The sequence below is a fragment of the Daldinia decipiens genome (genome assembly GCF_022478715.1).
Source record: "Daldinia decipiens strain CBS 113046 unplaced genomic scaffold F4813scaffold_38, whole genome shotgun sequence".
NCBI classification, from domain to species: domain Eukaryota; kingdom Fungi; phylum Ascomycota; class Sordariomycetes; order Xylariales; family Hypoxylaceae; genus Daldinia; species Daldinia decipiens.
Window position 1 is genome coordinate 324,084 of NW_026054581.1, and position 26,793 is coordinate 350,876.

A 26,793-nucleotide genomic window follows, 5' to 3' on the forward strand; every position below is an offset into this window, starting at 1 on the left:
ACTGCGGAGTTTACGTTCAATAGATTCCATTGCAGGGTAGATAGGGGGTCAAGTATCCTCCTGGTAGTTTCTGAGCTATAGGACAGAAGTGAGCTTTACAAGGTGATACCTACGTGTACGTTAACCCAAGTCATATAATATTCGATGTTCTGTGTCATCTACCTTAGCAGTTGGTACGTAGCATCCTGAAATCATACCCATATCGTCTTCTCCTACTTTGTAGTACATATATGACTTAAGAGAAGGGCTTGCCAATCTACTAACGCATGATTCTGCACTGCCATTTGCTATGAAGGGGCCTAGCGTGAGCATGACTTCAAATGCGCCGTATGGACACCGCGAATCCTATATCGAGGTGGACAAACGGCGGAGCTTGCTAACTAGTTGAATTCATGACTCTATGTATTGGGTATATTTTATGAGAAGCTTAGAATTTTATATCCTGTTAACCGGGATGGTAATAATTATTGTGTTGCTAGGCAGTAGGGGATAGTTAGTCTATGTTGCACCCTGGGTACCTCACCCATAATATAATATTATCGGGATACATACATAGTGCAATGTGCAAGTATAATGCCTTTCGATTACAGGGCCTTATCCAGTCCTTGGGCGTGTCGAAGTTTCTCCTGTTCCACTTGTGCCGCTTCGAGAGCAGCGAAATCTACATCCTTGTTTTGACTTCCCTGAAACAAGCTGTCAGGGAGTGCATTCAGGGCTTCTTCTTCGCGATCCAAGCTCGCGAAGTTGTACCAGAACCCAACACCGCCGAGGGCTGAGATGATAGCAATCGTCATGTATAGCCATACGAGGTTAGGGTCAGCAGCAAGGGGAACAAAGGCCTGGCCAATCGCAGATGCGAAAGCCTGAGAGAACCAAAAGATACCAGTAACGAAACCTCGCATATTCTTCGGCGCCTTCGTGAAAGCATACTCGAGACCGGTAATCGACGCGCAGATCTCAGCCAGCGCCAAAATGACATATGCAGGTGTCTGGATCCAGACTGACAGCGGGGGTTTATATTCAGACTCTGGAGCATCAGCTGGACGCCCGAGATGCGCCCTGCAGTCATCGACATACCCGTAGCCGTCTCGGCTTCGGCATGGGCTTTGCATATATATATAGTGTTGGATAATAGCGGCAACCGCCATCGCTAAAGTTCCTAGGGCAAACCCAGTCGTGATTTTCTTGATAGGGGTGAAATTAATACCAGCACGTCTCATAGCGGGGTAAATCAACTTGTCGCAGATAGGGATGAAGATCAATAGGGCGAAAGGATCGAGGTTGAAAACCACGTCGTTCGGCACACCTCCAAGATGCATCGTTGCAGCTTGGGAAACGAGGTTATTGTTCAATTGGTTATAAGAAAGCCAGTAGATCGGGTACCAAACGAAAACGCTGCAAGCTTTGAAACCACGGCGTACCTCATCGACCCAATGGTCATCAAATGTCATCCAAGCCGGGCGCTCAGACTCAGGTATCTTGCTCGGCTTAACCCTCTCGAAGAAACCAGGCTCACGGATGTGTTTGATAGTGGTAATAGGATTCAAAGACCAACGTCCCTTCATCGATAAACCAACCAATGCAATTGATTTACTAAGAACCGAGCCTGTTGGTGGATGACGGACGTACTTGGCTTTGAAAGCAACTAAGACGATGGGACAGAGAATGAATAGGGCCGTAGGTAAAACAAAGGAGAGCCAGAAACCGACATATTTCTCAGCATACACCATCGCAATAGAGCCAATCAATGATCCAACATTGATGAAAAAGTAGTAGCGCATATAGATAATAGAAATTGTTAAGACGGGATCGACCACGACGCGTTCACCGCTTTTTAAAGTCTTGACAATAGCTCTCGGTTGTGTGCTTTCATACTGCTCCGCGATCATAGGAGAGATGTTAGCTTTGAAAAGACCAACACCAATGCCGAAGAAGATCAAGCCGACAGAGAAACAACCGAGCGCGCCTCTCGGGTTGGCGATCACTGGCGGCAGCGCTGAAACGATGAGAATAATATGACCAAACATGGCTACCACGACAGCCACATGGATTGTCTTATATTTGCCCCAATATGTATCGGCCAGCCAACCACCTGTAGCACAAGAGTTTAACTTCAGTTATAAATATATTCGATGCTATAATGTCACTGACCAAACAAAGGCATCAGATAAGACCAGAAAGAATTAAACAGCACTAAACCGGTCGAAGCTTGCTGACCCTGACCGAGAGCACCAGCTTGTAGGTCCGTGCCGCCAGCTCCGGTGGTAGAGCCGGGGGGAAGAGGCTGCGAAATGAAGTTGACAACTATATATTCAATAATTAGTTAAATCCGGCAAAAGAAACTTGGAAATGCAACTATAGTAGACGTACAGACAGCAGTGGTTCCATAGTAAGCAAACCGTTCGCAAAGTTCGATGAAAGCGATAGTGTAGATAATCCAATTAATAGGACCTTTAACGCGTCGTAAAGTGTCAAGTTCTTCCTTTGTAGGGTATTCCTCGCCGTTTGGTCCACGGATACGATCATCTATATCTGAACCCGGGCCCGAGCCGATAGCTTTGAGATCCGACACATGCGGGTCTTTGTCCTCGGCAATGGGAGGGCTTTTGTGGGCGGCCACGACGCTATCGCTGGTCGCGTCGTTCGCCATAGTGAGAATACGAATACTACGTAAGTTTTTACTACTCGACGACGTTCTCCTCAAACCCGAAACCACCAAATTGGTAGAATATTGCTCCAAACAGCGGAGGCGATGAGCCAATCTCCAGCAAGAAATATTACTTGAAAGGAAGGATTGGGGGAAGCTATGTGTTATATGTGGCGCGAAACAGCGGAAGAAAGTAAAATGATAAAAAGTTCAGCTCTAATACGTATGAATCCTAGGTACACCCTTTGTCATTTTGCCCCTCAGCTTCCCTATCGGTGTCACGACGTTACCTACCCAGATCAGACCGATCAGACCGTTCAGCATCCGGTCGCGTCGTCGAATGATATAGCAGTAAAAATGCTACACCAGATCCTTAACCAGGCTGTCGTATGGTGATCTTGCCCTGATAGGTGACTCGCCTGTCGGAATCATAAGCCGCCAAGCACAAATAACCCAGTCACACCACTATGCCGCTTTGCGCCATAGCACTTATCATTGGTCTATTTGATATTATCATGCTGACATAGCCCATAACCAAGCGGCCGTTTATATACTGCGAACCAACGAGGAAGCTAAACGTTTACCAAGTAAGGTCTAGAATCGACATCTTGGCGGCTTGGGGAATGCTAACCTCTTCCAAATATATCAAAAAGACTACGGCAGTAAGCTAAAGGTACCCCAGCTGAGAGTTCAGCACCAAGTTCGCATCGAGAGGTAAGCTTCGTATAGTGATGCGGGGTATAAGACAGAATATATATAATACTGCCTTGTCTTCTCGGTAAAGAAATGAGGAAATTTATCCTAGAAAGATGTGAGCAGATACGGAATATTACCTAGTAAGGTTATCACCAGAGGGCTCGTGTTCCCAAGCCGTTTGATGGCACTCCTCTGCTTGGCGTAAGATTTCAGATCATTGACTCATATGATGACCGACCTGACCTAGGCCCCATGATGAGTCCAAGGCGCTGGGCAAGCCCACACTTCTTCCCTCTATAGACTTTTGCTGAAATGAATCTCGTGCTTTATTATATACCCGCCATCATTGACCTAGCCCATACCTAGGTACCTATGTCCAGAACTAAATCAACCCGCGTTTTCGATGACAGGGCACGGTATTAAGCCCTTGGGACGATGTAATAAGGTGCTAAGTTAAGGTACTAAGTTAAGGTACTAAGTTAAGGTACTAATTCGACAGCACCTAACTAATTCCTATGTAGAAACTTTAAGCTTTAACTAAGTGACGAATTAAGTGACGGCAAGCTATCGATAGCTTACATAGACTAAATGGAATGGTCCCGCCATTAAGCGGAGCTGTCATGGTCACATGGTATGTAGAAGTATAAATACCTCTTGTATCATATGTAGTACCCCACACTAGAAAGTACCTAACCTAATCCAATACAACAATCAACAATGTAACAGGAGCGCGGGTAAATTCAAGCTGCCGCGTAGGTACCGTCCGTCCCTTTCCGCTCAGAAACCCCGACAATGTGGATCTCCTATCAACTTATTAACCAAATAATTATAACTAGAATTCAACCTTGAGGGCCTTTGTTTATGCCTTTCTAGCGCATCAAGAAATACCCTCCAGGAAATTATGTGTTATTATTATATATAAATATCCAGTCAGACCACCGAACTTAAGGCCACAATCTCATCCTTGTCAATGCTAAGTTCCCCCGTGTAAACCCAGTCATTACTGGATGTCAAATGCCCCCTTAAGGTCCACGAGACAGATTTATATAGCTCGTCGAAACCAACCCGGTCAAAATCGGGCTCGATGAGCAAATGCCACGAAGTAAGAGTTCTCGTCGTAGGAGCAACTCTTAGCTCAGCTTTGATCTCGGGATGCAAGTCAGAATGAGTAGGTTCGATAAATAGGAGAATGGTGGTATAACTCGGATGGCAAAGACGAAATAGCCTCTGACAGTTGACTTCATCTTTGAAAACAAGACTGTCCTCAGCCCGGTTTGTAATGGAGGGGTATGTAATAGACGGAGTGGGAAAGAAATCGGCAAGGTAATAGCCGAGATCAATGAAAGGTGCCAGCTCTATCGCTACATTAAAGGCGAGTCCGGATGGTGGTTGCCACCTCTTTAAAGGAAGGTAAACGGGTGTTCTGGAACAATCTGATTTAAGAGGTACGAGGAATGGGGCATTGCTATACGCTCTGGTTGCAAGTACTACACCAGTAGGTAGCTCGTGTAGCTCCAGGGGCAGGCCTACAACCTGAGAAGGATCTCGTCCAACAGGGCCGCAATCCAGAAAGGCGAGACCCATGTTTTTATAATTTTCAAACTTGGTAATTCGTAAATCGATATATATGCCAAGATTTGTTTGTGAATAGTGTTTCCCGCCAATGATACTTGTGATTTCAGGATCCCACGCACGGAATGCCGCAGGTGAGTTAGCGAAACAGGTCGGAAATGGCAAGGCTGGATACGATATCCGAGGCATTGGGCAGTTAAGACCCCATGCGAGGATTGTATGATCGTACGTAGTTCGAACCAACTCTTCTTGGAGCCGAATAAACGCCTTGTCACCTTCGCCATAGAGAAGAGGCATATTGATATCAAGTAACCCTAATAGGCAGTACGCCATATCTTCCTTCCTTGAAGTCACGCGCGCCGAGGCCCACGAAATTCGTTGTGCTATTGTTGCTTCGTGTACACTCTGCCCTCTCCTCAGGAATTGTATTGGGATATTAGTTACTTCCGCAATCGTTCCGGCGAGTGTATATTTGTCCCCTATGGTATTCCACGACTTATCACAAAATTGCATAACTCGCGGCGCTAGAAGCTCCTGCAACGTCCAACCTCTCGTATGCCAGCGACTATATCTAAAAGCCAAGTTCTCATCGTCCAAAGAGCCAGAGTACTCCACATCTGAAAGGTAGGCAAAACACATTGATGAACGTCGATACCAACGGAACATAGAGTTGATAGCTTAGTGGCTTGGGTGTTAGTCTCTACATTATCGATGTTTAGGGTAAAGCAGAAACATACCCTCAGAGAGCTCGGCGCTACTTGATTTATCAATGCAGCATGTATCTATCCATACCCAGCTGATTAAATGACCCCAATCGAGACTCACTTTGGCACAAAACCCTCGGATTTTCGTGAACCCGGATCCTTCCTCCAGATAGGACCCGTCCCGGAAGTCCTGATACGAAACTTCATCATCGCCCCATGTATGAGAGAGGATCGCATATGAGGGAATATCACTGTCAAAGAACTCCTTCATCTGCATATTCTTGCAATTCAGAAGCCTCATAGTAATGTATTTTCCCAGTTAGTTAGTAGTAAGAGAAAATAAGGTTGTATAGAAGTTGATTGGTATGGATGGAGCTGACTCAAATGAATATTGTGATATCGTAATATTTTGTATTTTCATATTCTTTTAGGAGGTAAACAACATTTAAACTTGACAAATTGATGATTGATGAGAAACTAATAAGAGGTAGGTAGTTTAATGTTCCACAGCCGGCCACAGCCCCCAGGATTCAGCTAACAAGGGGCACGTATGTAGGTACCTAAAGTACTTGGGTACATTTTAACAGGTAATGCTGCAAAATAAGGTACACACTAAGCAATCTTTTTTATCCAAGAAAATTGGACTTTAAATATAAATATACTTCGTACTATTCAACAACAACTTTATAGACGACTCTTCTCGGGACACCACATGTCATTAAGTAGACGCCTAGCATTGACTCTATCAGGTTGCGCCTCATCAAGAGACGTAACCCCAATGAGCCTCATTGCGGTCGTTAACTCATCGGAAAGAACTGCACGGAAATTATAGTTATTAGTAAATAACATCTTGTGATTTTGAAAGAAGAAGAAGAAGAGATTATGAGGAGAGACATACTGTCAATGCATCTTTCTACCCCTTTCGAACCATAGGCCGCTAGTGCGTAAAAAAAGGGGCGGCCCACGCCCACCGCTGTGGCGCCTAAGCATATAGCCTTGAGCACATCAGCACCGTCGCGCAGGCCACCGTCGACGAAGATGTCGAGTTTCCCTAACACCTCCGGGCAATACGTCCGAATCTCGAGCAGTGTCGTCAACGCGTCGGGCGCCGTGTGCGCCTGTCTGCCGCCATGATTGCTGAGCAGGATGCCCTCGCACCCGTGCTCCAGCGCCAACTTCGCGTCTTCGGCACACTGTACGCCCTTGAGCACGAGGGGTCCGCCCCATTCTTTCTTGATCCATGAGAGGTCTGTCCACGACAGTGACGGCTGGAAATGCCCCCTCGGCGGGTAGAACCCGGTGTTCTTTCCGACCCCAGCCATTTCCGCAGCATCTTCGAGCCCGGCTTCAAGCGCCTCTGCTGCCTGAACTCGTCGGTCCGACGTGCGCTTCCCCAGCATTGCCGTGTCGACAGTCACCCAGATGCTCTTAAAACCGGCGGCTTTAGCTCGCCTGATGCGAGCCAACGTGACAGCGTGGTCCGAGTGCACGTAGAGTTGGAAATGAAGCTGCGAGGGAGGAAAATCGATCTTCTGGTTCGTCCTTTCAGCTTGGCTGGAAAGCTTCTGCTGCTCGTCGCTTAGCGCCGCGACTATTTCCTCCATGGGCAGCGAAGACGAGCTGCTGATCATACCGTGGACCCCTCGGCGTGCTAGACCACGTACGAACTCGGCTTCGGAATTTGGGTGGCCTCGGCCGAGCATGCCCATCGCTGATACGTAGAAGGGGAAGGGTGTGATGTGACCGAAGATGGCCGATCGTGCAGACACGTGCTGGACATCACGGAGTATCCGGGGGCGGAAACTGACACGTGACCAGGAAGACAAGTTGCCTTGCAGTGAAAGGCCGGAGTTGGCAGAGCTCGAGATGTATGAGAACGGATTTTTAGGCAGCACCGTCTTTGCCGCTGCCTCGAAGTCTAACGCTGTCACGCAGTGTGCGATATGCGGCGGTCCCTTGACAACAGGAGACGACGATGGACCTGGTGGCGGGGATGGAGATGGGGACGGGGGTAAGATCGAAGTTGTTATTGTCTTGCTTGATGATGATGTCGTCTTGAGTGATGCTAGAGCTGCAGGGTCTATCTCACCCAGGTAGCTCCCCTTTGGCAAGTATTCTAATATGTCCGGGGAATGAATTGCTCGGAATTCGACTGTAGCATCCTACACATTTTGTTATTCCAATTAAACTTTAATATCTTACGATCCCAAAAGTACTGGTATGGCGGGCCTAATTATACGATTATACATACCGTTCCTCCATTCTTTACCAATATAGCCTGCCCTCCTGGGTGCTGTCCCAAATACGGCGTCACATCGTAAACCTTACCGCTTATCACGATCCAACAAGAAGCTGGTGTATTGTGTTTTGCTAATTCGGCGGCGTCTAACAACATGGCTTGCGTAAATATCGTGTATTTTCTCCGGGCAGCTTAACAGTTTCCTATATTCTTATTGTCTAATGTGCTTCTTCGGTTAAGGTGATATTTACACCGCAGATACCCCCCTTCTCGGCTCTGCTCGGATCGCGATCGTCCTCAACTCACTTACGCGAGGAGACGTGCGTATTGTCAATTCCGATATATCCCCAACCCCGCAATATAACCCCTGTTCTTATACTATTTTGAGTAGAAGTTGGCTTATCCACTCTGACAACATGAGTTTAACTGAAGTTTGATTGGTCCGCCGCCAGCTAACACGAGTACCACCAAGATACGGATATGTATGTAGGCTGGATTTCCACCAATATTATTAGACAACTGCAAAAAGAAGTCTTTAAGAAAGACTTATAATCATCACGTGGGGAACATAAAAGGTACATAATAAGAAAATCAGTTAACAGGTAGGTACACTACTTAATTACCGAAGAAGAAAGCTCTCGTTGAAAGCTCTCTTCTACCGCATTGTCATTAATGCCCATCACTTCAACAAATGTGGAGTTCGCGCAATGAATTAGTCTCCAAGAACTCACCAATAGGCAGTTGAACAACGCATTTGTTGACTTGTGGCAGATTCTTTACTAAGGAATTCCTTTGCTTCCAGCCTCCTTACGTGCATAACAAGACCTCGCGTATCAAAGGAGCATGGTTACTACAGGAGGAAAATAAAGGAATATATACCTATTGCGTAATCTTGTCCTATAAGAGCTGCATTAGTAAATTTATGGCAACAGGTATATGTCATATGGCGATCAAAGAGATGATCAGTAGATCACGTCTTTTAGTGGGATCATTTTACATTACAGATGCGAACGTACCAATTGATCGAGAAAGGTGTTTCGATGGTTGGCTAAAAGGCCTTTGATTAGAGAACTACCAATAGTTGGACTCACCCTTCCCGGATTGGAGAGAATGAATAAAACAGGAACTCTAGGAAAGGAGATGGAAAGATGGCAAGTCAGTCCATCGTGGTAAGTGTCTTATATGTACTTGATAACCTCTACCTCTTAATACTAATAATAAACACATTTCTAATCTAATTCATTTCCTAGACGGAACTAAACAGTTTACCGAATTGAGTGGTGAAAAGTCAAATTCTTATAGGCAGAGAACGAAATAAAGATGACTTTAATTGAATTCCTCTACAAGTACCTGGTTAACTGTAAAGTCGAGAGGGATGAACCATTCGTATTTGTATTATGTATGGAACAGGAAGTCAAGTGTCTATAAGCCATGCTCGGTCATTCACCATCAAATGACTCATACTCCTACCATAAGCCAATTAACATTCATACCAAGGCTTCTCATAACTTCGTACGGCACACCAAAATTGCATGCAGAAAAGGCCTACTGATAGGCTGCTGAAATCATATCCGACCGAAGACAAATGGTGCTTAGTGGGCCATCACCTCTTGAGGCTTGGATGAATCACCAGCTGGTTTTTCGTCAACCTCCATGGCATCGTCACCAGCTTCGACAACCTCACCCTCAACTTCTTCCTCGAGGTCATCCTCACTTTCATTCTCGAGATCGACGCTGCCCTCCTCGGAAATTTCGTCCTCCTCAACAGGCTCCCCATTCTCCTCGACGCCTTCCATTTCAGCGTCTCCATCAGCAGCAGCTGCTGCAGCACTAGCCTCACCACCATTCTCGGCGGCTACTTCAGCGCCTTCTTCTTCAACATCCTCATCGAGCTCCTCAGCTCCGTATTCTTCCTCGTCGGGCTGGAGATCCGCTTCGGGCTGTTCAGGGGGGAACTCGGGGGGAGCAGATGCCTCAGAGTCCCTATCATACAGATTAGCATAAGCTCAGCAATTAGGGGAGCTACGCATCAAAAGATTAGAAGATTATAAACATACCACTTAATAGCAAAACGCGTGACTCTTGGCTTGTCGGCTAGCACATTGCGGCGGATCTTCTCGACGATGGGTTTGGCAGGGGGGTCAGCATTCAGCTCATCGGACTCATATTCGTTGTTCACGTAGTATCCAACACGAACAAACTCGCGGCCGTCGTATGAGCAAGTTAGGAGGACCACAGTCACTCCGAGAATGTCTGCATCGGGGATGCGAGTAGTCTTGGGGGAGTCGGCCTCGAAGATGAACTTATTGACACCAACAGGGATGGGACCAACAAGGAGGGAGTCGAGTTCTTGATCGTACTGGTCGCTGTCGGTCGAAATTAGAGGGCAATTATCGAAGAGCATGGTATGGTAACTTACGAAGTTGCAGAGCCAACGTAAGTTAGCTTCCACTCCAAATCTAGGCTGGTCAGCTAAGTTCAATGCTCAATTGACATATCGGAGCATCCTCATAGAAATATATACCCTTTTCGAGCTGTTCGAGACATTCAAAGGTAATCTCGAACACGTAGTTGTCAGTGAATTTAGCGGGGTTGTTCAAAATGTTGACACCGAGTAAAGATACGACAGACATCTTGGGAGATTGTAGCGGTGTATAATCTTGTGAGATGTGTGACCAGACCGAATAACAAAAAAAGATGGATGATTAAGGATGTTAAAAAGGTGGATTGTCGAAAAGAAGCAGCTGGGAGAGAAGGAAAGAAGTAGAGAAGTTGTGGTCTCTCTGGATGGGAGGTTGGCGGTGGGCGCTTCCTTAGTGTTTATTTGCGATCTGGAAACTACCTACCTAACCAGTTGCCAGCTAACCTAAGGGTCAAGCAGGGGTCCCTTTTTAAACAGGGCAACGCGCTTTTTTTTTTTTTTTCTCAGAAAGCGCGTTCAGTGCTTGCATCAGGTATCAATAGGTAGGTACATGACCTAAGTATGTGTACAATACATATGGACACAAGGCAAGCCGCAAGTCACAACCACACTAAATGTCCGTGCGCTGAACTTAATTTGACGGCACCTACGAAGTATGTACATATGTACCTAATGTTAGGTACCTACTACCTTAGTAGGTAATATGCACACAACTAAACTAACTGTTTTAAGAAAAACGAGATTGTTAACAGAAACAAAGGGCTACTAATCTATTAATAAAAGCATTTATATGGTATTAAAAACACAATTCCACTACATATAACTACTTAGATTCATATGTGCATATATGATAATGTATTAATATCAATTTCGTACTGACAGGTTGTATGCTCATACTTTGTACACGTGGGGTATAATACGTATTTTTAGGTACATCTTTCAGATACTAAAGTACCTAAGCGATAGAGAAGTACGGATCCGTACGTACCAGGCACTGGACCTATTTGAGCCGCGCTAATACATCTTTAGTAAGGCTGGGATAAGAGAGATCTTTGCTTGCCTCGATAGCGCTATTGTTTTGTCAAGTGCGAGCTCTAAATCGTTGAAACCTACAACATTTTTTCAATTGTCGGCCGTCTTCCCATTTGCGCAGCACACCTACCACTCTTTATTGATGCAGGTTCACGATATTTGAAGACCGATATAGGCTAAAGAGCCGTATTCAATACGTCTTCCTGCAATTGCCTTCCATTTAATATATCAAACATCAAACATCTGAGCACTCTTAGCCGATTTGCCTCTAAACAGATTGAGGGTATACAGTCGAGTGTTGGTTTCCAGGGTACTAACGGCGCTCTAGCTACTCGTACTGGCCTTAGGAACTGTCACAGGAACTGTCACGGGAACTGTCGGGTTTTGCGCCACGAGAAGGCCTGAGAAAGCCTCGATATTTCCTATAGACAGACTGTATGATATAATCGCAAAGTAGGGCCATCCAACGTCAACATCGCGACCGAACTCACATACCCGACACCTCGGTTCCTTTTACATTATCGACTGCCCTAACATCAGTACGGGTCCTTACTAACTTCGTTCCTCTTGTGCATAATGGCTTCGGAAGATTCTGGAGACGCGTCCGCACAACAGGGCGGTACTCCTACGTGGAGTGCGGAAGGTTGGAATGGTGCGACGGACAATATGAGCTCATATACTGAGAATAGCAATCAACATGCGAATGTTAATATTGATCACGCTCCATCTGCTGATGCATCTGATGATGAGGATGGTGGAGAATATGATCCAGAGTCTGTTACCATCACTACAGTACCCGAGCCTATCGTGGAACGCCCTGCGTCCGATTCCCCTCGTCCGTCTAAGAAGCCTAAGACAGCAGGCGGCTTTGTTGTCGACGACTCTTCTGATGAAGAGAATGATGTCCCAGCCCCAATCTCAGCTCCAGCTCCAGCTCCAGTCCCAGTCCCAGCCCCAGCTCCATCATATTCACCAAGTACTCTAAAGTCCCTTCCCGCAGAAGCTTCGGCTCAACCTTTCAGTCATCCACCCCTTCAACAGATTACTACGCCCCAGGAGATGATTACTGGCACCCTTGCTCAAGCGAGCGATGATCCTGTTTCTACAGTGGCCACGTCCAATGTAGCAACTGCTAATGCAGCGCGCTTGAGGCTTCCTACTGATATTGTTGGCATACTTGAGGATCGTATCAAAGAGGATCCTCGCGGCGATCTTGAGGCCTGGTTAGCTCTAATCGATGAGCAGAAACGACGTCACAAAATTGAAGATACACGAGCCGTTTATGAGCGCTTTCTAAAGGTGTTCCCCCACGCTGTAAGTATCTAGAATAAAATGCCGTTGCTTGCAGTGCTAATATACAATATAGGCAGAGATTTGGGTTCAATACATTGACATGGAGCTAAGCCTCGATAACTCCACGGCAGCTGAGCAGATATTCTTGCGCACACTAGAGGGAATACCCAATGTCCAATTATGGACAACCTATCTTAACTATATACGTCGCAGAAATGACTTGAACGACCCCACGGGTCGTGCTCGTCAGACCATAAGCCAGTCTTATGAGTTTGTTCTGGGTGCTATTGGGCAGGATCGAGACGCAGGTGGTATATGGCAGGACTACATACAGTTTATCAAGAGCGGGCCTGGTCAGGTCGGTGGTGCTGGTTGGCAAGATCAGCAGAAGATGGACGTTCTCCGTAAAGCTTACCAGCGTGCCGTCGCTATTCCTATGGCAAATGTGAACTCGCTGTGGAAAGAGTACGACCATTTTGAAATGGGATTGAATAAGATGACGGTAAATTGCGGCTCGATCTAAGTTGGGATCATTGCTAATAATATCCAGGGACGAAAGTTCATCCAGGAACGGTCACCTTCGTATATGAGCGCGAGAAGCGCTAATACGCATTTGGAAAACATTACACGTGGGCTTCAAAGGACAACTCTCCCCCGTCTTCCCCCCGCACCCGGTTTTGAAGGCGACCAGGAATATCTTGAGCAGGTTCGACTCTGGAAAACATGGATCGCCTGGGAGAAAGACGATCCGCTTTCCCTAAGTTCTGATGAGCCAGACACCTATCGGCAACGGGTTCTCTGTGTCTACAAGCAAGCATTAATGGCTTTGCGCTTCTGGCCAGAATTGTGGGTTGACGCAGCTGACTGGTGTTTCGACAACGGCATTATTGGCAAAGGCGAACAAGATACGGGGCTACAATTCCTCATTGACGGCCTTGAAGCAAATCCCGAGAGCTCTTTAATAGCCCTCAAGCATGCCGACCGTATCGAATCTACTCAAGCGACGCCTGAGGACGATGCAGGCAAAGCGGCTCTTGTGCTAGCTGTTAGACAACCCTGCGATCGAGTTCTCGACACCCTTTACGGTATGATTAAGAATCTGAAGGATCAAGAAGCGGCGGCTGTGGCAAAAATCGAGGAAGAGGCTTCCATTAATGCCGCCACCTCAGGAACCGCAGATGACGACGATGAAGATGAAGGAGAAATTACGGAGAAGCCATCTTTGGAAACGATGAAAAATTCCAAGACCAAAGCAGTACAGGACGGATTTGCCGCTCAGATCCAAATATTGTCACAACATATATCTTACCTCTGGATCGCCCTTGCACGCATTCACAGAAGGATACAGGGGCAAGGATACATCAAGAGTGACCCTGCCGTGGGAATGCGTGGTTTGTTCATTCAAGCCAGGCAGAGGGGCCGCCTAACAAGCGATGTCTACGTTGAAATGTCAAATTTGGAGTGGGATGTTTACCAAGAAGACGTGGCTACAAAAATCTATGAGCGTGGTGCAAGGCTCTTTCCAGAACAAGAGGATTACTTGGTTGAATACCTAAAGCATCTTCACAAGAAGCGTGATTTCACTAGTAGGTCCAGCCCAGTTATTATATATTCAAGTTTGGCTAACACGATACAGATGCACGAGTCGTCTTTTCTCAAACTGTTAAACGGTTCAAGGCCAAGCCTGAACTAATCCCAAAGCTGAGGCCGATATTTGCCTATTTCCATCACTATACATCTCGATTTGGCGAGCTAGCACAGGTCAAAGAGCTTGAGAAGCAAATGGCAGAGCTCTTCCCAGAGGATCCTAAACTTACGTATTTTGCAGCGAGATTCGACCTCGGCAAATTTAACCCCATTACTGCTCGAGTTATTATCTCATCCGCTAGACAGATGCGTCTCAAAACAATTATGCAGTCTGTAGAAGGCCCGCCGGTCTCTGACAGAAGTACCCCCCGTCCTGCACCCCAGACGGAGCGTAGCCCACAGCCACAGTTCTTTCCCGCTGTTAATTCACCCAAACGTCCATTCCAAGCCGATGACCAGGATGAATACCCTCCCCGGAAGTTAGCCCGTGGGGTCTCTCCTCTCAAAGGCGCAGCTGGTCGACGACTTGATCAGCAACGGCGGGCTCAACAGGGCCAGGGAGTTTCCTCGCATACCAGTGGACCTACTCCTATTCCTCGTGATATTGCTTTCCTTCTCACCGTAATCCCTCCCGCGGAAGCGTTTCGCAGTCATCATTTCAGCACAGAAGGCTTAGTGCGCCTGATCCAGAATACTGCAGTACCAAGCTATGTTGAATGGAAAGCTCGGGGAGAAGGCGCCTCGCGTAACATATTGGCTTCATCGCACGCACACACTCGACAAGCCTCTTCGGAATACCAGAACTACCCATATTCTACGCGAGATTCACCGGGACCGTCTGGTCGTCCAGCCAGCCCATATAGCGGAATAAACCGTGGGGTGGCCCAAGCATCAGCACCCTATCGTAATTCTCCCCTACGACCTGATTCGAGCGGGTCATACGAACCGCAACCGCCCGTCTATCAAGCAGGTGCAAGCCAGTTCAACCCATTAACACAGAATATTGGCCCTGGAAATGCTGCGTTTGCTGCTTGGCAAGGAAATTATGCGGCGCATGGGCAATATAATGCTGGCCCATCTCAACAGCACCCCCAGCAATATGGCGGATATTATTAATTCTTAATCCATATGACGGCGACTCAAATGGATTTGTTCATCGACGTAAACGAGGGGTGCTGTCCACGGCGTTGTACGGAGGGGAATCTACACACAATGTCTTGTGACTAACTGCATTTTCTGGAGTTTCTCTTGTTCGGGTTAGGTTAGCACTCCTGAAAGTCGGGCCGTTAAATAGATTTGTGCCAAGAGGTCAACCATTTGTTGTGTTGTGTTTCGAGACTTAGCTCCTAAGGCTGAACCTACCTAATAAGATGGGATCTATGGCCCAACAATAAAGCAATATGTGTTTTACGTGGTTTAATACGTCTGCCAAGTTGTAGCATAAAGATAACACCCATTCTGAATTTCATAGATTGGAACTGTTTCTCTGAAGCCTATTCGCCCCTTACACAAGGTGAGGTTGCAAATACCATTGCTCCACTTGTAGAAACTCTTCTGCAATGTTATTCGGGCCCAGGTAGACACATAATATGGGAAGTAGTAGATTCCAGCACTTGGAAAAGAGCAGTTTATTGAGTTGGAGGTATGTATGTATGTATATTGTTGCAACTATAAGGAATATAAATATAAATGTGCCTAGGTAGGCTTGTGAAGCATACCCACTCGATCCCTCATGACTTGTCCATCTTTGTTGTTTCATTTTATGTACTGCCGAGGCTGATCTATCTAAAGTTCCTTTACGTAGAATAACTAACAGATATTATATCCATAGAGGATCTAGAAGGATACCACCCAATATTATATAGGTACATATCTACCACTTAGAATATTATTTTTATTATCTACCTTATTCAAATTACGGTCTAGCTATGATGATACACTTGTCCAGTCACAAAGATTTTATGTAGTTCCACTGACTTGACAATGTGGACGCATTAACGACCAATATCAGCTGATGTATTTGGGCTGTAGTTATTACCTAGGTAAGGTTGTATCAAACTTGTGAAGAAAGACGTTCACGTACAGTTGTTTGTGTTCTTTTAGTTGTTTATTTATCACTTACACGTACATGTAGTTAAATTATTAATTGTAGCTATGCCTTAGGTTAGGTAGGCGCATCCATCTCCCCTATGCGTCAGCCTCCCTTGAAAAAAAGTCTAAGTTTGATTTATCTAAGGCACCTGCCTGTTTTACAAAAGTCTCTCCATGTCGGTGCTTTCCTGTGTATGTCGGTTTCGACCTACAGATACAGCTGTACGTTTGTAAGGTACATGTTAAGTACCTAGGTAGGCATGACTCAATTGTTCAAGCCGACTCAACACCTGTCATATGTCTAGGCGGAGTAACTACGTGTACATAACCTGTAGGTATACGTAGGTACATGTAGCTATCTTAAACGCTCTTTCCTTATAATTATGTCTAATGTGCGTACGTACCTTCCTAAGGTATCCGAGGCAACCTCACCGCCGTTGATTTATCTGCCACCTTCCCGCACTTCGAACAAACTTTACATTATGTAGCTGTCAGTTTAGTTCCGCAGGTTTCAAAACTTCTCGACTTCTTCCAATTTTCACATTCACATCAAATCTTTGCCGATCATTGTCCACCCGCAAAGATCCCAACCACCAATCCTCCATACTACTTTTATCGTCTGTTGACAGGTCAAAGCCTAAGGTAAGTTGATATCTCCTGTTGTGATATCCTCAAATCCTTGTGATATCCTCATCTTTGATCTCGACTCTTTCATCATCTTCCTTTCTTTCCCTACCTTCAACCTTCATTGATAACCATCAATCTATCAGGTATGTATGATAAGTTCTTACATTATCTTCCAAGTTGTTATAACTTGAGAACTTCCCTTGACACGTCCCTTTGCTTTCACAGCTTCTTTCTTCAAACAGAAAATATTTTTACCTTTCGGTCGCGTCGCATCTCATCCACCAATTACAGACAGGCTTGTTGACACAACTCCTCCCAGATAACGGATCCATCTACAAACAATCTGGTATAGGAACTTGCAGGTGCAAAAGGTAAGACTCTCTTTCTATTTATCAACTGCCTCCTCCTAAGACCATTCATTCTCTTCCTCAATACCCTTTCCACATTTCTACTTACTCAACCCCAAACAACACTCAACAAGTACCACCTCATATGATACGCTATAGGTGAGTCACATTGCTGCTTTACGGCGTATGGTTCTTCGGCAATATTCGATTGTCATTCAACACAAACAACCAGGCGAAAACCTACGCGAATACCCTCATCACAAGCACACCATCCCCACAGTCCTAGTCATACTCTTTCCTACATAAATATTCGTTCCTATTATCCTCTCATACCTTCATCTTTCCAACCCTGCAGTACCAATAGCCTTTATCATTTGATACTTGCTCGACTCCATATTCCCAATACTCCTTCTTCAAGGAACTGAACTGACGACCCTTCAAGTTGCAGGTATACCCTACCTCCATCTTTCCTCATTAGCCAAAACACTCTCCTCTGCCTACATTTGATTGAAGCAATCACTAATATCAAACAGTGCCTAAAGTAAGAAACTACAATAGGTAAGTACGCTCCATTCTACACTACCATTTCTCTATCTACATATACACTGGACATCATCAACTCCTTCACTTATTCACTTGAAACCCTTCCCACACTTCATCAATCCAAATACTTTTTGATATAGCCGAACATCCTCCCCAAAGCACTCAAAGCATTGTGATCATCTGATCACGGCTTTCAATTCTCTATCCTACATTATTTTCATATTGTTCCCTAGTTTATTATTAAATCAGGAAACTACCCTATCCTATCACATTCTACGTTCTATAATTTCCACCTTCTGATTATCAGAACGCTACCCACTTACATACCACTAACATCTCCAGTCTTTCAGCAAGAGTCAGCAAAAGTCAGCAACGAGGCAGATTCTACTGCTATTAAGTCTAGTAAGTTCCTTCCCTTTCCTTAATTCCATTCCGACTCCTATCACAGAGGCAAGCCTTTTGATTATCGTCAACTATTCATCAATCGATTTACGTCGGCTCCTAGCAATATACATTGCCCGCCTATCCTTTTACTACCTACTCTGTTCACCAAGCCAACCCCCAATACCACTATTTATGAGATCAACCTCTTCAGAGTTGATAATTTGACTTTCAATCCTTTGGAAGATTACAATTCATTAATAGCTAATAGTCTACAGGCCTGCCGCACTCACTTGAGCCTTAGACTGCTTAAGCAAGTCCATAATTTCAGTATGTATTATCCTTCTAATTTTTATCATCCCCTATTGCCAGCACAGTGCTACACAACAATTTCCCTTCAATCTCATATTCTAAGCGTGGGATACCATCACTACTCCCCTCATATCAAGCCTTTTGAGCTCTTGAATCGTTTCACATTGCTATCTATTTTCCAAGAAACCCCAAATCTTCTTCCCAGGAACAAGTCTTCTTTACACTCTCAATCCTAGCAACCATGAAACCACCAGATCTTATACTTTCTTATTCTACCTTCTCTCACGGAAATCGAGAAATGATGTGGTTTGAATGGGGTTTCCCCAACGACTTATGCGCTTGATAAATCGAATCTTCTGACCTCAGGCTATTATATTTAATAAATGCTAACTACATTTACAGACGCTCAAACAGCCGATATGTCTGGCCGACCCTCAGGATCCGGTCGAAGCTCGGCCACTCCGGCTGGTTCTCGGCCTGGATCACGTGCTGGATCCCAGGTTGGATCCCCCGCTCGAGGCTCTAGCAAGCCATCAGGATTCCCCCAGGGCCCCGGATACGATCCCGCTCGCGATCGACCCGTGCTTACACCAGCTCAACTGCTTGGCAAGCGTTTTGACTTGCCAGCTGATGCATACAAGGCTGTACGTTTGGTTAACGAGCTTTGGGGCCATGTGTTTCATTCAAGGAGCTTTGATTTAAAGCTGACACCGCTCTAGGATGGCGCAAAGGAAACACGATTTGCAGCCCGCCCCGGTTTCAACACCGATGGTAAAGGTATCAAAATTCATTTGAACCTGTTCCCTGTCACGAGCTGGGCAGACAAGGAGGTCTATCAGTACGACGTAAGTATATTGTGCTCTCCCACTCATACAGTCTCTCTAATTGCGTAATAGATCGTCGTGTCACCCAACCCTAAGGAATCAAATGCTCTGATCAAGAAGGTCTGGAATACGAAGACCGTCACAGAGGAACTAGCAAAGAAGGGTGGCATGTGGCTTTATGATGGCAGCAAGCTGGCCTGGTGAGTACCTAGTTTGGGTGTTTGGTTATCAAACAATCTTAGCTTACCTGTACTAGGTCTTCGGAGAAGATTGACCGTCATGAAGCCCGCTTCACGGTTGATCTTGACTCTCTGAAGGAAAAGGCCGAACATGAGGACATTGCCAAACAGGTCGGGAAGACGAGCGTTTACAGCCTCACGATTCGACAGACAACAACCATCCGCCTGTCGTACCTTAAGGCCTATCTCCAAGGCAAAATCTCCTGGGACACACACGTCCTAGAGTGCATGAGTAAGTACTCTCTGCGCAACATGTCTTTAATGATATAAGCTAATGCATTGGTAGACTTCTTTGACCACTGTCTACGCCAGTTCCCCTCGGAGCAGTGGGTGACCATCAAACGCAATTTCTATGATCCTATGTTCCCCGTCGGAAATCTTTCAGGCCAACTGGTAGTAAACCAAGGCATCTATTGCGCACCTCGCCTTAGCGAAGTAAGGACCCTCCCTTCAGCACTTTCGTCTTATATTAGCTAACAGAAATGCGATTTAGTCTATCAATAGAAATGGAACAGGTCTTGCGATCAATGTTGACCGATGCCAGACTGCGTTCTGGCCCGTTCACAGTATTGATCAACTAGCCATAAATCTGTTGAATGGACACAAGAACGAATGGTCTACATGTAAGTTTTCACCTGGTTAAACATTGAACAGTATATTGACCTGCCTGTTATAGGGGACGAACACAAGATGGCATTCAACTTGAGGCCCAAAGAGGAAATTGACAAGAAGACTGGCAAAACCAAGGTTGTCCCCTCCGAAGCCTTTTCTTACCTTCGACGGTTGTCGAAACTGAAGTTCCACGTGAACCACCGAGGAAAGCTTGGTAGACCTAAGGTCTACACTATCAAGAGGCTCACATACGATGAGAAATTCGGTACTGATGGTGCAACTGCGCACACAATGACCTTTGAAAAGACCCTAGAGAATGGAACAAAGAAGACAGTGACTGTCTTCGATCACTACATTGATCGTTGGGGTATCCGTCTACGATGGCCTAGGCTCCCGCTCATCGAATCTATGGACGGGAATCTGTTCCCGCTGGAGTTGTGTAATGCCCTTCCACACCAGCGGTACACGTTCAAATTAACACCCGAACAGGTTTGTTACTGGACCCCAAAGCTCTTAACAAAGTATTTATTGTTCGGGAACTAACGAATTTCTTAGACTACCGACATGATCAGGCAAGCGGCCACCAGACCACCAAAGCGTCGAGCTGATATCACCGAAGGTATTACTCACCTGAAGTGGTCCGAAGACCCTTATTTGAAGGCCTTTGGAATACAGATTAGTTCTTCCATGGTCCTTACAGACGCACGACTTCTTCCAAATCCCGAGGTTGCCTTTGCCAATCAGAAGATTAACCCAGGTGTAAGTGGTCGGTGGGATCTTCGCGGGAAGAAGTTCTTGGAATCAAACCGCGTACACCTACACTCCTGGAGCATTGTATGCTGTGGAGAAGACACCATGGGTAAAGCAGAGTTGGAGAACTTCGCCAAAGAATTTTCCACATCGTACCGAAACCATGGAGGCATTATTACAAAGGCCGCGCTTTGTCTAACTATCGGGTTTGGGGATGGAAACTATTCCAAGATCTGTGAACAGGCATACAATTTGACCCACCAAGCTAATCCTACCATGGATCCTCAAATGATATTCTTCGTCTTACCAACCAAGAACCAGCTTGTCTACGAGCGTGTTAAGAAGAGTATGGATTGTCGATACAACTTAGTCTCGCAATGTGTTCAAGCATCCCATGCGAGGAAAGCCCAAGGACAGTACCTGAGCAATGTTGCTATGAAGGTGAACAGCAAACTTGGGGGCGTCACATGCAAAATTCCGAATGTGACCAAGCCCAACCAGCCACCCTTCTGGACTCGCCCCACCATGATGATCGGTGTTGATGTGTCCCACGCCGCGCCGGGCAGCAGTCAGCCATCCATGGCTGCTTTGACTATGTCTATGGACAAGCACGCTACCCGCTTTGCCGCAGCTTGTCAAACGAACGGCTGGCGAGTTGAGACTATCCAACCAGACATAATGGAGGAGATGATTGTGAAGCTTGCGAAGCACTGGGTCCATATAAATGCTACCCATCCACAACACATTTTCTATCTCCGAGATGGCGTCTCTGAAGGCCAATTTCATGATATCCTCAACAAAGAGGTACATAATATGCGCAAAGTATTCCAGAAACTAGGCTACGGAACCCCTAAATTCACCGTCATCATCGCGACGAAGCGTCACCATGTCCGGTTTTTCCCCAAACCAAACGACAAGGCAGGCGGTGATCGCAACGGCAACCCGTTTCCTGGCACGTTAGTGGAACGAGACGTAACACACCCGCAGCATTATGACTTCTATCTTTGCTCGCATGTAGCGATCCAAGGCACTGCTCGTCCGGTTCATTACCAAGTCATTCTTGATGAGGCTGGTGTCAAACCCAATGATCTCATGAAGATGATTTACCAGCAATGTTACCAATTTTGCCGCTCGACTACGCCGGTATCACTACACCCGGCGGTTTACTATGCGCATCTGGCTTCGAACCGTGCACGCTCACATGAGGATATTAACCCGGAAAAAATGATTATGGCATACGGCAAATCGGGCTTCCCATACGCGAAGAGCAACGCAGAGATCTATGACGAGGCCGAGGAACGGGTCAAAGCAAGGCCACCCCGCCTACTGACGATGGCGAATACCAGGTGGAAGATAGACCGGATTGCCTTTATGAATACTACTATGTGGTATGTATAAGCGTACTCGGAAGCCAATACGATCCATACTTGGTTCTGCCAAGTGTGCATTCCTCCTGGTCACGGTCCTGCACTTCTATAGATTTCAGCTATCTGGTTAACGGCACATCGGCTTCGATGAATTCGACCCGAACTATGACAACCTCTTTCAGCTCGGATATATGGCCACGTATGAACTACCTCGAAGTCAACGCGTTTCCTTTTCAATTCCACAATGTGTCTCAATCATGGTATCAGTCTTGGTTTTCAATTCTCATCAAGTACTTTCACAGATTGAGATGAGAGACCTTGTAGTTCTTCTTTCGAGGCCGCAGTGTGATATGTTCTCCCAAGAGAAACTCTTTGCCAACGCTGAATGACAACTCTCAAGGCCCACAAGGCATTCTTTTTCATGTTTCACCACACGTTGCACAGTTATGACCATATGGATTTTCCTTGCTTGAGTTGCTTCTATTGTCTTTTGATACGATGGATTTTCTCAATAATTGATATGAGGGCACCATTTCTACCCATAACCTCAGGCAAGATACATAGGCTCGCACAATGTAGTTGCACGAGGAAAGGCAATAAGTTTCGGATTATGACCGGGACCTAGAATAGAATGATAGCCAAATAGCTTTTTTTCCCCTGTTACTAATGCAATACAACGTTTTCTCCTTGTAATCCATGGTTTTGTAATTAAGGTACTTGGATGCATATCAGGCCTTCTCTGGATGCAATCTTGTTGTTAAAGTACAAGAACCATGCAAAGTTATTCAAATCCAACTTTAATGGACATGGATAATATCAGGTAGGGTAAACACCTATAAAAAGCTAACGGCTTCGTCATGTACTGAGGTGAATCTTGAAAGAGATTGGTTATGCAGATGAGATAGGTAGGTAGGTACCTAGGCAGGCTATCCATCGAGATCAGAAAGAAGCAGCTGCTCGCCATTGTGCAACCATAACTCCCTTATTGCAGAATCAGCCCCTGAGCTAGCCTATGTTAAGTGCTCTTCTCTATCTTGTTACTTGGTGAACATGTTTCTTGTTTACTTTGACATGCCTACGCTCCTGGTTACATCCCTGAAATAATAGGCCTCACACAGCCTATCAATATTCTTAAGATAGCAATCTACGCAATTGGGTTATTCATGAATATTAGGGTCTGCTAATTTGTACGCGGAACTAGGTACTGGGGTGGTAGTATATAGATACAGCCATAGCAGTGAGATTTACCTATCTTGCAATGGAGATCTCTCCCTGACTGATGATTACCATGACCTTAGGTAACTGTATCTTACAATCGGCTTAATATGGCCTATGGCGTAATAGAGCATCAGCCCACTTGCAAGTCAGCGGCCTACCGACGTGCATGCCCAGATCAGCTATATCAGCGACGTTGACGTATAGATGCAGGCTACCGATGGAATGATTCAATAACCTACTGCTGGAATAGATTCGTGAGTATAGCAGCCGCCGCAGCTACGTGAAATTTACTATGAGTCTCGTAGATTTGCGTGTGGCGATGCTGTGAACAGGACGTACAGGGTTTTGCTCCTGCTCGCTTCGCTGCTGGTAACTGGACACTAGAATGGTTGAACCAATCATAGCTAAATATGAGGTACTCCACTTCCCTAATCGGCTTGATATTCGCGTTCCCAGCCAATCAGATCTTTACGCTTTGACAAACTTATGCGTCCAAAAGCAAGCTACCGTGGTCTCGGGTCTGGGTATGCGTGTCTCTTAGCAGCGAAATGCATGTAAACATAATTCTACTGAACATTCTACCCTGACCCACAACCGCTTGTTTTGAAATATCGATTAAGTATCAATCTAATGTTATCAAAGAAGCTCAAGTAATCAGGCCAGTAGCTTTACCCCGGATTTCATCGTCGTGTACCTACCTAACTATGTAGGTACTATGTATGTCGACCTCCCCCACAATTATATTCCTAGATTAGCTACGTAGGCGCTTTGGTGAGACTAACCACGATATTTACCCGGCAGCAGAAGCATTTTCAATGGCGTCTGTGCAGCGACAGGAATTACAACTAGGGCTAAAAGCTAATCATAGCATTGCACGGGGAAATGACCGCGAGTACAGTTCTGGACATTGTTGCAAAGCTCACGTGGGAAATAAGAATAGTAAGATGATGCAATTGATGATGAAGTGCAGAGAGCGAGGTGTTAATTTTAAACGGTTATTTCTCTACTGATTTAGTAGGCCGCATAAATAAAGATACACTAAGGGGGTGTTCTGTAACGGTAACAAAGATCCCACTCAATATACCACACCGCAGGATATCTATCCTCGAATACTATGTCTTGATCCAGTTCGGGGGTAGATGCTGTCCACAGAGTGGGTTTTTCCCCCGGAAAGTAAGGCCACGGCTCAACGATAGTATTTTCCTCTTTTCTGAAAACGTCACTTCTCTCCCACGTCCCCTTGAAGTAATCGTCGCAATTGTCTCTAAAGGAATCAGAAGTTAGAATTCATTCACGATATATTACGAACGTGGGTGTCGGTGAGTGGATATTACATTCTAAACAAGCTTTCGATATATCCTACAGGAACGGCGAATTCGAGGAGCTGGAGCTTTATAGGGTCCAACGTATCAAAAATCGGGAATTGAGGAGATTTCCAAGGGGGAATTTCAAAGTATCTAGGTAATAGATCCACAAGCTCATGTCTATTATCGTTAGTGTTCATTTTTCTACCCGGAGTTGGACATATCCTGCAAGGCGTTATGATAGTTGACTTGAGATTATGAGGGTTGAGAAAGTCGCCGGGCCACCTCTTGAGACCTGTGGGTACGATATATGAATGCGTTTCTTCTTCGGGAAGCTTTGTATTTTAGTTTGTCAGTAAATTTAACCCGCCTTTGCCCTCTGATTAAATACGACGCTAGGGAGAAACCTGTACATACCAAGATGCGATCGAATTTGCACCTATTCAAACTGCTGAGGGAATTGTGCTCTATGCTGAACTCGATATCAAGCGTGCGCATTCGGGTGTGGAAAGTAGTGATAATGCCCTGCAAGTAATAGAAAAGCTTGCCGTATATATCGTTTTTTGCAAAGCCAGGAAAAGTCTTCTTGAACTCGGACCGAGACCACCTACGCTCTGGCCCTCTTGTGTCGTCAAGAAGCCATGTACCCACGCCGCTAGAGAAGTCGAAAAGGGTGCTGAAATTTCGAAGGGATCAGTTGACATATGAGAGGCATAAGGAAAGCAATACCGTTTTAGGATATTAGGCTTTTAGAGGAGAACTCACACGTTAGGCTTGACTATGTCGTGCGAAGGCCGACCCATGGGTAGTAAAATCCCTTCCTCCATGAACCTGATATAGCAAGGACGCTCGGCATACGGCTGTCTAAATAAATAACGTTCTCTGTTATCTAGTCTGCTTTCACAGGCGACTACGGCGTTCCGAGCAGATATGGCCTCTTCCCGCAATAAATCCCTTTCTAGGTACCTTGCTAGATAAGGCCAGTCTGTATAAGCTAATTTGAGGTTGATAGATGCAGAAATGCCCGCTAATTCTCTAGTCATCCTTGTTGAACACGCGTCAGTTATTTCATCCGAGAAGAACCTCTCTATAGTATTTGGTTCGAATCCATGCTGATCTCGAAATTTGTAAGACTCGATGAGAATATACTCATATAGCGGGCCGCGAATCCAACTGTGTAACGATTCTGGTATGAAGGCAGAGTACCATAAATGTATGGTGTTCTCCGTCGCCAGGAGCACATCGTCGTGACAGAGAAGATAGGTAAGAATTATGTAGGCGCGGGCAACGACATTGAAATCCTTGTTACTGATTACGATTTTGACTTTCTTCGGATAATCCTCTGGGATGCCGTTCACAGTCATCATAACGTTTCTGAGGTCCCCACAACCTGTATGATAGACGTTAACAATGCTCTTCTATTTGACCGGCGCGTGATAGTACGTGCCAATGAATAGTAAATTCAAGTCTTCCTGGAAGTCTCGTCCCTCGTTAAATCCCAGCTGGAGTATATCTAGTGCGATAGACCTTCCCTAAGGTTGTCTTCCAGACGAATTTAGGTGCGGAGGACTTTGGTTGAAGAACATGGGTAGTCTGTTTTCTCGATACCACGTAGGACGCCAGTTTAGGCTTCTGTACGGGGATCTGCAGACATTCTGGTGCGCAACATCGTTGTTTCGGCATTCATATGAGCAGTATTGTACTAGGTGGCAGGAATAGCAAGCGAAAAGGGCGGGCTGGTGGCAAAACAATCCATCGCAGGGGAATATTCTTGAAGACATGATGAGAATATGATACTATGGGACTGTGAAGTTGAACAAGTGCTGTTTGATTAAGAGTCTAAGTCTAGAATTCAAAGCGGATGCTGATGGTCGAATGGTATTTATAAGATGTGTGTATTGTAGAAGATGTTCCTAGGTTACTTAAGTCTTATATGGAGGTAAATACATGTAGGTAAATACCTAGGTACCTAAGCTTGATGACGTC

The 26,793-nt window shown here is 45.6% G+C and overlaps 7 protein-coding genes across 7 annotated transcripts; 2 read left to right on the forward strand and 5 right to left on the reverse strand.

Annotated features, from left to right (window-relative positions):
- Window positions 1-584: 584 nt before the first annotated feature.
- F4813DRAFT_382767 (PTR2-domain-containing protein) lies at window positions 585-2,650 on the reverse strand (the record flags this gene model as incomplete). Its single annotated transcript, XM_049245853.1, has 3 exons — window positions 585-2,092; window positions 2,152-2,304; window positions 2,371-2,650. 3 exons carry the CDS (start codon window positions 2,648-2,650, stop codon window positions 585-587), a joined length of 1,941 nt encoding a protein of 646 aa, XP_049096326.1.
- Window positions 2,651-4,006: 1,356 nt separating this feature from the next.
- Window positions 4,007-6,048, reverse strand: F4813DRAFT_371541 (HET-domain-containing protein). The gene is made up of 2 exons (XM_049244624.1): window positions 5,653-6,048; window positions 4,007-5,592 (listed from the first exon to the last, which is right to left on the reverse strand). The coding sequence occupies exons 1-2, from the start codon at window positions 5,918-5,920 to the stop codon at window positions 4,274-4,276; spliced, it is 1,587 nt and encodes a 528-aa protein (XP_049096327.1). The 5' UTR covers window positions 5,921-6,048; the 3' UTR covers window positions 4,007-4,273.
- A 63-nt stretch (window positions 6,049-6,111) lies between these two features.
- On the reverse strand, window positions 6,112-8,014 carry F4813DRAFT_399079 (FMN-dependent dehydrogenase-domain-containing protein; the record flags this gene model as incomplete). Its single annotated transcript, XM_049248128.1, has 3 exons — window positions 6,112-6,434; window positions 6,518-7,781; window positions 7,871-8,014. The coding sequence occupies 3 exons, from the start codon at window positions 8,012-8,014 to the stop codon at window positions 6,304-6,306; spliced, it is 1,539 nt and encodes a 512-aa protein (XP_049096328.1). The 3' UTR covers window positions 6,112-6,303.
- Window positions 8,015-9,430: 1,416 nt separating this feature from the next.
- Window positions 9,431-10,663, reverse strand: F4813DRAFT_214662 (histone deposition protein Asf1). Its single transcript, XM_049239706.1, has 4 exons — window positions 10,383-10,663; window positions 10,278-10,317; window positions 9,916-10,224; window positions 9,431-9,841 (listed from the first exon to the last, which is right to left on the reverse strand). The coding sequence occupies exons 1-4, from the start codon at window positions 10,489-10,491 to the stop codon at window positions 9,451-9,453; spliced, it is 849 nt and encodes a 282-aa protein (XP_049096329.1). The 5' UTR covers window positions 10,492-10,663; the 3' UTR covers window positions 9,431-9,450.
- A 1,315-nt stretch (window positions 10,664-11,978) lies between these two features.
- Window positions 11,979-15,308, forward strand: F4813DRAFT_382771 (uncharacterized protein; the record flags this gene model as incomplete). Its single annotated transcript, XM_049245854.1, has 4 exons — window positions 11,979-12,626; window positions 12,679-13,107; window positions 13,156-14,191; window positions 14,242-15,308. 4 exons carry the CDS (start codon window positions 11,979-11,981, stop codon window positions 15,306-15,308), a joined length of 3,180 nt encoding a protein of 1,059 aa, XP_049096330.1.
- Window positions 15,309-18,912: 3,604 nt separating this feature from the next.
- Window positions 18,913-22,316, forward strand: F4813DRAFT_392871 (Piwi-domain-containing protein; the record flags this gene model as incomplete). The annotated part of the gene is made up of 8 exons (XM_049247334.1): window positions 18,913-19,137; window positions 19,213-19,338; window positions 19,390-19,517; window positions 19,574-19,788; window positions 19,843-19,991; window positions 20,050-20,179; window positions 20,233-20,657; window positions 20,724-22,316. The coding sequence occupies 8 exons, from the start codon at window positions 18,913-18,915 to the stop codon at window positions 22,314-22,316; spliced, it is 2,991 nt and encodes a 996-aa protein (XP_049096331.1).
- A 2,140-nt stretch (window positions 22,317-24,456) lies between these two features.
- On the reverse strand, window positions 24,457-26,792 carry F4813DRAFT_214785 (uncharacterized protein). The gene is made up of 5 exons (XM_049239708.1): window positions 26,255-26,792; window positions 25,573-26,197; window positions 25,225-25,483; window positions 24,838-25,142; window positions 24,457-24,767 (listed from the first exon to the last, which is right to left on the reverse strand). Exons 2-5 carry the CDS (start codon window positions 26,172-26,174, stop codon window positions 24,542-24,544), a joined length of 1,392 nt encoding a protein of 463 aa, XP_049096332.1. The 5' UTR covers window positions 26,175-26,197; window positions 26,255-26,792; the 3' UTR covers window positions 24,457-24,541.
- Between the last annotated feature and the right edge of the window lies 1 nt (window position 26,793).

Bases quoted from the DNA above. Each gene is read 5' to 3' on its own strand.
- F4813DRAFT_214662 (XM_049239706.1), bottom strand. From the start codon at position 10,491: ATGTCTGTCGTATCTTTACTCGGTGTCAACATTTTGAACAACCCCGCT. The intron at 10,318-10,382 runs GTATATATTTCT...TGACCAGCCTAG, and splicing joins TCTCGAACAGCTCGAAAAGG to ATTTGGAGTGGAAGCTAACT. The intron at 9,842-9,915 runs GTATGTTTATAA...TCTGTATGATAG, and splicing joins ACGCGTTTTGCTATTAAGTG to GGACTCTGAGGCATCTGCTC.
- F4813DRAFT_214785 (XM_049239708.1), bottom strand. From the start codon at position 26,174: ATGATGACTGTGAACGGCATCCCAGAGGATTATCCGAAGAAAGTCAAA. The intron at 25,484-25,572 runs GTGAGTTCTCCT...TCGAAATTTCAG, and splicing joins GACATAGTCAAGCCTAACGT to CACCCTTTTCGACTTCTCTA. The intron at 25,143-25,224 runs GTATGTACAGGT...TAAAATACAAAG, and splicing joins GCAAATTCGATCGCATCTTG to CTTCCCGAAGAAGAAACGCA.
- F4813DRAFT_371541 (XM_049244624.1), bottom strand. From the start codon at position 5,920: ATGAGGCTTCTGAATTGCAAGAATATGCAGATGAAGGAGTTCTTTGAC. The intron at 5,593-5,652 runs GTATGTTTCTGC...CAAGCCACTAAG, and splicing joins TAGCGCCGAGCTCTCTGAGG to CTATCAACTCTATGTTCCGT.